Source organism: Gallus gallus, chromosome 3 (assembly GCF_016699485.2).
Source record: "Gallus gallus isolate bGalGal1 chromosome 3, bGalGal1.mat.broiler.GRCg7b, whole genome shotgun sequence".
Taxonomy (NCBI): domain Eukaryota; kingdom Metazoa; phylum Chordata; class Aves; order Galliformes; family Phasianidae; genus Gallus; species Gallus gallus.
Window position 1 is genome coordinate 55,866,525 of NC_052534.1, and position 8,429 is coordinate 55,874,953.

Genomic DNA, 8,429 nt, shown 5'->3' on the forward strand with positions numbered 1-8,429 from the left:
ATGAAGAGGAAAGAAAAGGTATTAATTTAGAAATTCAGGAAGATTTGCCAAAATTTCAGTCCCAGAGAGAAACGGAGTGTGAAACATCACTGTGATTGTTGGACTCTTCCCTTGTATGTACTTATCAGCACACTCCTGACCCACCGCCTGCATAAGTCATTGGTGCAAACCCTTGCAGTTTATTGAGGCTCCCACAACTCCCGATGCTTTTCCAAGAGACTCATCTCCCAAGTAATGGGATACCTCTTGGCTACCTTTCGCTCCTCTGCACTCTATCTTCCATTTCAACTGGTTTTGCTGACATCGCTGTAGAGAAAAGTTGTAGAACGCAGACTCGAGACACTCGGCCTTCTGAGAACCCAGTTTACGGCTTCTAAGAAATAACAGTAACGCGTTCCATGCGAAGGAATGGCATTAAACACACCCGCTCGGTGATGCACGGGCCGCTTCCCGGAGGCGAGGAGGGGGCGAGGGGAGGGATCCGGACCCATCCCACGGGGCCGCGCAGGTGGGCGCCGGCACGGGCGGGCGAACGGCGGCTTTCCGCAGCGGGGCGCGGCCGGGGTGCGCGGCGCCGGGCCGGGCGGGCGGGGGGCGCCGCCGGGGCGCTGCCGGCGGAAGGCGCTGGGTGCCAGCTGGGAGCGGGGCCCGGCCCGCCTCGGCGCTATCCGGCCGCGGCCCCCCCCCCGCCGGAGCAGCGCCCTCCCCGTCGCTGCCCGCGTTGGCTCCCGGCCTTCTTTTTTTTTTCGGCGGGGGGTCGGGACGGTAGCGCCCGCTTCCGTGGGTCCGGGAGGGCAGGGCCACCCCCCCCCGCGCTGCCGGGGGTGTCTGCGCGCGTCGCGGGCTCCCGCTGATGACAGTAATTTTGACGGCGATGTTGCAATGGGGCAGAGTGTGCGGGGCGGCCCGTGAACTTTATAACGCCGCCGCATGTAAATCGCCTTCGGCGCTGCGCTCATAAGCGGGGCAGCAGCAACGGTGCCGGCCTCCCCCGTTCGCCGCCTCCCTCCAGTCCCGGGGCCGGCCAGGAAGGGCGCGCAGTCGGGATTACGGCAGCCCGCACGCAGCTGCAGCGCACGGCTCCGCGCAGAGCCCGCATCCCCGCGGCGATGAGGGGCAAAGAGGAGAAATCTTCACTGAAAGGTGGGCTCCGCTCCTCGGGGGCTTTTTGCAAAGCGCTGCCGACGGGGAAATAAAACCCAGCGTCGTGCGCGGGGTTGGAGCACGGGAAGGGGCCAGGAGCGGTGGCACAAGCAGGATGCAAAGCGGCGGCAGCGGCGGGAGGGGGGGGATTAAGGGGAGAGGGGGTACAGGTTGTGTGGAGGAGCGGGGAGCAGCGGAACGGCGGCCGCCCAAACGGTGCTGGTGTAGAGCATTGGTCTCCTCGCAGCCCCGAGAGGGCAGAGGGAAGGGAGTGCAACTGCTACGGTCCACCCGGCTTTTTTCTTTTTTTTCCCTTTCTGTCTTTTTGTTTATTTGTTTTCTACCAAAAAAAGCGGCAGTTTTAGCAACAGAGGGAGGAAGGCAACAAGTGGGAGAAGACAGAGCCCCGCCGGCTGCACACAGCCTTCCGTGCTGCTCCCTGTCGCCCCTTCCTGCCCTGGCGCCGGCTCGCCTCCATCCCCCGGAGCGCGACTGCCGCCCCCCCCCCGGCTCCTTTCTATCCTTCCTCTATCGTTGTAAAAGGCTTTGCGAGAGCCGTGACCGTCCCGCAAGGTCCTCCCCGCCCGTCACTGCTCGCGGTGAGCCGGGTGCTGTGCCGGGGTGCTCCCCGCTCCCGGCCCCGAGGAAGCAGCCGAGGGATGCCGCCCAGCGGCCGTCTGGGGTTTCGGGACGAGGGGGGCGAAAGGGGCCCCAGGCGGGGAGGGGGGGTGGGGGGGTGATGGGTGCACGGCGCAGCTGGAGCCGCTGGCGCTCTGAGATGCGAAACGAGTGCGTGCGTGGCGCCCGCGGCGAGCCTGGTGGAGATGCCCCAACCGGGCTCGGAGCGCCCGCGGGGCAGCGGATGAGGCGGGTGCGCGGCGTACGGAGCACGGGGAAACAAACTGAGCGGAGGGACGGTTCTCCACTTCTGTTAATTTTTGGCTCTTGCGGTCCTCCATCATCTCCCTGGCTTTTTCCAGCAGCAGAGCTCGGCCTTCTCCTCCTAAGTGCAGGGAACTGGGATTTTTTTTCCCCCTGCGTTTCCCTTACTGGCACGAAAAAGAAAAGTGTGCTTTTTTTTTTTTTAATTATTATTTTATTTTTTTTCCCTTTTCCCTTTCAGTAATGTCCCGACCGAGCAACCGGGCTTAGGGCCATTTGTTTGTTATATTGAAAACCCGGGGCAGGAAATCTCCTTCTCCTGACTCACTGTGGCTCCTTCAAGGAAACGCCAAACGCCTCCTTTATCGCAGCTCCCCGGGGCAGGCGACTTTCCGAAGCGCCTCTTTAGGGCTCCTGCGCCCAGCCGCAGAGGGCAGCGAGGACGGAGCGATTCCGCTCGATCCCTGCCCCCCGCCGCGACGTTATCGGAGGCCGGCAGCCTCGGAGGACGTTGCGGGGGTGGGGGGGGGGGGGGGGGGGGCTGGCGGGGGGACGAGCGAAGCGCCCCGCCCCGATCCCGCCCCGCTCCGCAGCCACTTAAGCGCCGTCGGGTGCCGCTCCCGGGCAGTGCGGTGCTGGCAGCAGAGCGCTCCGCAGCCCCTTCCCAGCGCAATGACAGTGAAGGCGGCCGAAGCTTCGGGTCCCGCTTTGACTTACTCGAAGATGAGGGGGATGGTGGCCATTCTCATCGGTGAGCGGGAGGAAGGACGCTCGCGGGCCGTGATTTTTTTTCGGCGGGGCAAGCGGATGGCTGAATGCTTTTTGTTTTTTAACACTCCCTTTCTTTTGTTTTTGGTTGTTTTATAGCTTTCATGAAACAGAGAAGGATGGGGCTTAATGATTTCATTCAGAAGATAGCCACCAACTCCTATGCCTGCAAGCAGTAAGTATCAGCAATTTCAGATGGGTTTCAGTGACAAGGGAGGGTCAGGTTGGGTGCTGGGAAAAGGTTCTTCATTAGAGGGTGGTCGGGCAGTGGAACAGGCTCCCCAGGGCAGTGGTCGTGGCAATGAGCTTGCCGAGTTCAAGATGCTTTTGGGCAGCACTCTCAGCCATACGATCCTGTGTGGAGTTGGATTCTGTGATCCTTATGGGTCCCTTCCAAGTCGGGATATTCTATGATTCTAACAAATCCAACCGTTGGTTAAAAAAAATTGTTTACTGTAATGCTTCTGACGTGACTGTTACAAAAGAGTTAATTGCTCTTCTTGAGCTATTAGTCACCTTGCAGCAAATCTTCATGAGCGGGGTTTGGGTGAAATCAGTTGGATGGGATTTCTAGGGCCCTATCTCTGTTATCTGATCTGTACTTACGGTATAAATACATTTATTTTTATGGCAGAATTGACATTCTGTAAATGAGTTTTACTCCTTAAGCCAAACGGATTGTTGCTTTCTGTAGTAGCCCAAGCCCAAACTCATCTTTCCCTGGCACAGTCCTTGCTTGCCCTCTGGTGGAAAGATCCGCCTGATGTTTTGGTAATGACTAACGCATACTCTCATCGTTGCAGCCCTGAAGTTCAATCTATCTTGAAAATCTCCCAGCCCCAAGAGCCTGAACTTATGAACGCTAATCCTTCTCCTCCGGTAAGCAGATTTTACGCTCCGTGAAGCATTTTTAGAACATCAAATGAGCTGATAATAGAAGCGTAGCAAAATTAGCATCACGAGTGTTACTTCAGTTTATAGCACGGTGATGTAGGCGGGGGAAAAAGTAATCACGTTAGCCTGGAACTTGTTCTCAGTGTGGAGAAGAAAGTTTTTAAAATAGCCTTTATTAGTTGTAGCTTCACTGTGGAAAGTGACTGACCCCAGAAGGAATTCTTCTATCAGCTATTGCTGTTATACTCTTCTTGAGTAGTACCAAAGAGTGTAAGTCATCTGGTAGATGTCTAGATTAAGGTTTTAGTGATAAGCAGAGCGCTCGTCTTCACTTTCAAAGTTTTATTCAATATTTAATTAAAACTGTTTTGTGTGTTTGCATTTTTAGCCCAGTCCATCACAACAGATAAATCTCGGTCCATCATCCAACCCACATGCCAAGCCATCGGACTTTCATTTCTTAAAAGTTATTGGAAAAGGAAGCTTTGGAAAGGTAAGCATAACTTCTTTTTACTGTAATTGAATTACTCTTCAGTTCAGTTATGTGATACCCATGGGCTGCGTTTGTGCTGCCTTTGGTGAATGGCAGTCATTTACTGCAGACCTAGGCAGTGCTGCTGCCCAACTCCTGGCTCTGCTGGGCTGCAGGGAAGGGAAGCAGGGTGCTGCATTCCTGTGAGTCACAGTAAGCAAGGGAGGGAGTAGGCTGGGATGGGGGTTCTTCAGCTTGGGAAGGTATGTGTTTCCCTTTTGGAAGGGAAGGATGCTAACAGTAAAAACTAGATTTATCTGTGGGAGTGCTGACAGCTTTAAGCGCTGCCAGCACAGAGCTTGCATGTTGAGCCAGGGGAGTGGAACAGTGCTCAGCCGTTAGCAGAAGGGGTTGTTTTCTGTTGTGTTTACTCTTTGTTCTGTAGTTTAGCATTGCTCACTTTTGGAAATCTGTCTTCTTTCAGGTTCTTCTTGCACGGCATAAGGCAGAAGAGCAGTTTTATGCTGTTAAAGTCCTACAGAAAAAAGCAATCCTGAAGAAGAAGGAGGTGAGCTGCTTCCTAGTGTTGCTGTTGTAATGTTTGTCAAATTGACTTTTTTTTACTGCTGTTGCTCAGCGAACACTGTTGCTAAACATTGATTTCCTGTGTGTTCAGGAAAAGCACATCATGTCAGAGCGCAATGTTCTGCTGAAAAATGTGAAACACCCCTTCCTGGTCGGCCTTCACTTCTCCTTCCAAACTGCGGACAAACTGTATTTTGTCCTGGACTACATCAATGGCGGAGAGGTAAGCAGTAAGAAAATCAAATAGTATTTCCTATCATGTGCGCAGTGGTAGGGTAGACTTTTTCACCCTTCCTTTTAAATAAAAAGAGTTTCAAGGGGAAAAACCATGGGGAAAAGTTACTAGAATTAATGTTTCCGGCCTGCCAAGTTTTGGACTACCAAAGGATCGTTAGGCCATTTCCTGCCATTGTTCTCCCCAGCTATATATGTTGAGTCTAATTAAGCTCATTGTTAACAGGCTCTGGCGCCGCTTACAGAACTTTGTTCTTTCTGTCTCCTGCAGTTGTTCTACCATCTCCAGAGGGAGCGTTGCTTCCTGGAACCAAGGGCCCGATTTTATGCTGCTGAAATTGCCAGTGCGCTGGGCTACCTGCACTCCCTGAACATTGTCTATCGGTAAGCAATGTTGTGGGACTAGAAGAAACCACGTCCTTTGTTTAATAGGCATCAAAAAGTTTACCTCAGTATTAGCCCAGAGTTGATTTTAATCACTTTTTATGACTTAATGAGTAAACGATCTTTTGACTCCGGCTCTTCTAATGAATGTTTTTTTTCTTTCATCTTTTCCTACAGTGACTTGAAGCCGGAGAATATTCTGCTTGATTCACAGGGGCACATTGTCTTGACTGACTTTGGACTCTGCAAGGAAAACATAGAGCACAATGGCACAACCTCCACCTTCTGTGGCACACCTGAGGTATGTCCAGTCCTCATCCTGCAGTCACAGCTCACCATTCTCACGTACTTTTGTAGTGGGTGAGACATAGGGGTTAGGATGGGGTCTTGTGATATCAGGCTGTGGGATACAAAGAGCTGGTTGATGAGGAGAGAGTTGCTTTCAAGCCCGGTGCTGTTTTTAAAAGTACTTGCATCTTCCTGTTAGCTTAGATACTGTTGGGATTCAGTGAGCTGTTTTCATTTGGGAATAGGACTGTACTTGGTATACAGATCCCTTTTGCTAAAGTGTTTCTTTTTCTCCTCTTCCACAGTACCTTGCTCCTGAAGTTCTTCACAAGCAGCCCTATGACAGGACTGTGGACTGGTGGTGCCTTGGAGCAGTCTTGTATGAGATGCTTTATGGCCTGGTAAGCAATGAATCCTTACTGACAGATCAAACGACCTCGCTGTTGCGCTCTCAGAAGGCGCGTACTCATGTGTGAGCCCCAGTAACCTTGATCTTCCATTGCTGTTCCCACAGCCACCTTTCTACAGCAGAAACACGGCAGAAATGTATGATAACATCTTGAACAAACCTTTGCAACTGAAGCCAAATATTACCAACTCTGCGAGACATCTCCTGGAAGGCCTTTTGCAGAAAGACAGGACAAAGAGGCTTGGTGCCAAGGAGGACTTTGTAAGTGCCAACTGGGCAGTTCTTCCTGTGCACAGTAGAGGAAGATGACTGGGTCATGTTACTTATGTTAGCTGGGGTCTGAATTAATCTATTTTTTTTCTCTCCCTAACAGACGGAGATTAAGAATCACATCTTCTTCTCCCCAATTAACTGGGATGATCTCATTAATAAGAAGATTACCCCCCCTTTTAACCCAAATGTGGTACGTATCACTTCTAATTATAGAATGTGTAAGGAAGTGTCTTCCCCACGTCTTTGTGGGGTGCCCAGAAGCTAGAGGAAACTGGCCACATGAAGATGGGGTTGGGCAACAGCGCTTTCCTTATGGCTGTCCAGATAAGATTAAAAATAAGCAGTAGCTGACTTCTTGCTGATGGTTTTTCTAAATTTAGACTTCTTTTTTTTTTTGGCCTCTGACAAATAAATACTTCATTTGCGTGGCTATTTTAAAATAATCCCCACTATCCCCATGTTACCAAAGGGGAAGGTAAGGTGCAGAAAGTTGATAGATTCCCATGCATGGAGTTACATTTGGTTTGTCAGAGAGTAACTAAGTGCAGGTATCTGGTTGTGGAGGTGGTTCTTGAGCACTTCTTTTTTTCCCCAGAAAATAGGAAGGTCTGGTCTAAATACCATATTTTTTCTTTTCTCTCCTTCCCCAGAGTGGCCCCAGTGACCTGCGGCACTTTGATCCTGAATTTACAGATGAGCCAGTCCCCAACTCTATTGGCCAGTCTCCAGACAGCATCCTCATCACCGCCAGCGTCAAAGAAGCTGCTGAGGCTTTTTTGGGCTTCTCATATGCCCCACCTGTGGACTCTTTCTTGTGAACATTTTTCTTTTCTTTCTTTTAAAAAAAAAAAAAAATAATAACTATTATTTTTGTTTGGCCTTCTGGTGGAATTGCCAGTTGACCGGTCACCTTGAAACAGAATTTGCACATTTCCACCATGGCAGCTTTGCAGCCTTAATTTCAACTACACTGTTTGCTGGAAGCTTTTCTGAAGAGCACATCACTCTCTGAATGAGCTTTGCAGGCTTTTCATTTCCATTTTTTTTCTTCCCCCCAAGTGGTGCTGTCTCCTTGGGAAAGAAAAACAAAAGTGACTGCTGCGATAGACTGCTATGGCAGATTGTAGAGTAAGAATGAGCAGTTCTGAAATCGAGCTCCGAAAAGCCTTGCCTGAAGATCTTTCCGAACGTGATAAGGATTTTATGAAATGTGCCTTTTTCTGATGAGATCTTGTTAGCTCCAAAGCTTTCCCTGTTGCAGAGTGTGTTTCTCAGTTCATTTATGTGGGTTTACTATGTGAACAAATGGTATGCGTGTGGTCTGCGTACTACAGATGGACTTAGTGTAATGCATCAATGTGACACTTGCAGGATACCACAATGTGGGGCATTGTTTGTTTCTTCCATATTTGGAAGATAAATTAAGTGTAATTTTGAAATTTTTTTTGTAAATCTATACAGTCAACTGAAATTATTGAAATGGGCTCTCAATTACTTGTATCCAAATGCTTGAAGAAAGCATTGCTGCTATGAAAAGATTTCTATTTTTAGAAAGGGTTTTTATGGACCAAAATGCCCCAGCTGCAGTCGGTCGAAGCTGTTGGTTTCTTTCTTTCTTTCTTATTTTTTTTCTTTGTTTAAAAAATGTCATCTGTAAAATGGGCATTATTTATGGTTTTGGGTTTTGGGGGTTTTTCATTCCTGGTTGTACGTATTGTAAAAAAGATCTGTACATTCAGTTGTAACTCTAGATGTATATTTAAACTTAAAGACTTAACTTGTAATGTATACCATCATTGTAATGTAATATAATTAACATGGTTATATGTATCATATTTTTTGTGACCAAACCCATTGGTTTGCAGTAAAATCTTGAAAAAATACATCCATGAGCTGTTCTCTGATGTAGTATAGTTATGCTTTATCTACACTTCAAGAACTAAGTCACAAAGTCAATTGTATAGCAAAGACTAGACTTATTTTACCACTGTGCTGTAGTCATACGCTAAAGCAGATGTTACTAAGGCCAGTAGAAATTCCCTATCTGGGCATCTGTCATGGAGCATCGAACATTGCTGCAGAATAATTGCTGGTGGG

General features: G+C 49.4%; 1 protein-coding gene across 3 annotated transcripts in view; it reads left to right on the plus strand.

The window, feature by feature from the left end:
• The window catches only part of SGK1 (serum/glucocorticoid regulated kinase 1), a 71,561-nt gene extending 63,346 nt beyond the window's left edge, over positions 1–8,215 (plus strand). Inside the window, exons 1-12 of one of the 3 annotated variants that reach the window (XM_015284008.4) lie at positions 946–1,143; positions 2,893–2,968; positions 3,597–3,672; positions 4,076–4,180; positions 4,644–4,727; positions 4,836–4,967; positions 5,250–5,362; positions 5,540–5,663; positions 5,956–6,051; positions 6,165–6,320; positions 6,433–6,522; positions 6,983–8,215. In XM_015284008.4, the coding sequence (XP_015139494.1) occupies positions 1,110–1,143; positions 2,893–2,968; positions 3,597–3,672; positions 4,076–4,180; positions 4,644–4,727; positions 4,836–4,967; positions 5,250–5,362; positions 5,540–5,663; positions 5,956–6,051; positions 6,165–6,320; positions 6,433–6,522; positions 6,983–7,150 (1,254 nt within the window). In that variant the 5' untranslated portion in view covers positions 946–1,109 and the 3' untranslated portion in view covers positions 7,151–8,215. Of the gene's footprint in view, positions 1–945; positions 1,144–2,647; positions 2,777–2,892; positions 2,969–3,596; positions 3,673–4,075; positions 4,181–4,643; positions 4,728–4,835; positions 4,968–5,249; positions 5,363–5,539; positions 5,664–5,955; positions 6,052–6,164; positions 6,321–6,432; positions 6,523–6,982 lie in introns of those variants that run through there. The other 2 variants (NM_204476.2, XM_015284007.4) reach the window with 2 other exon arrangements.
• The last annotated feature ends 214 nt before the right edge of the window (positions 8,216–8,429 follow it).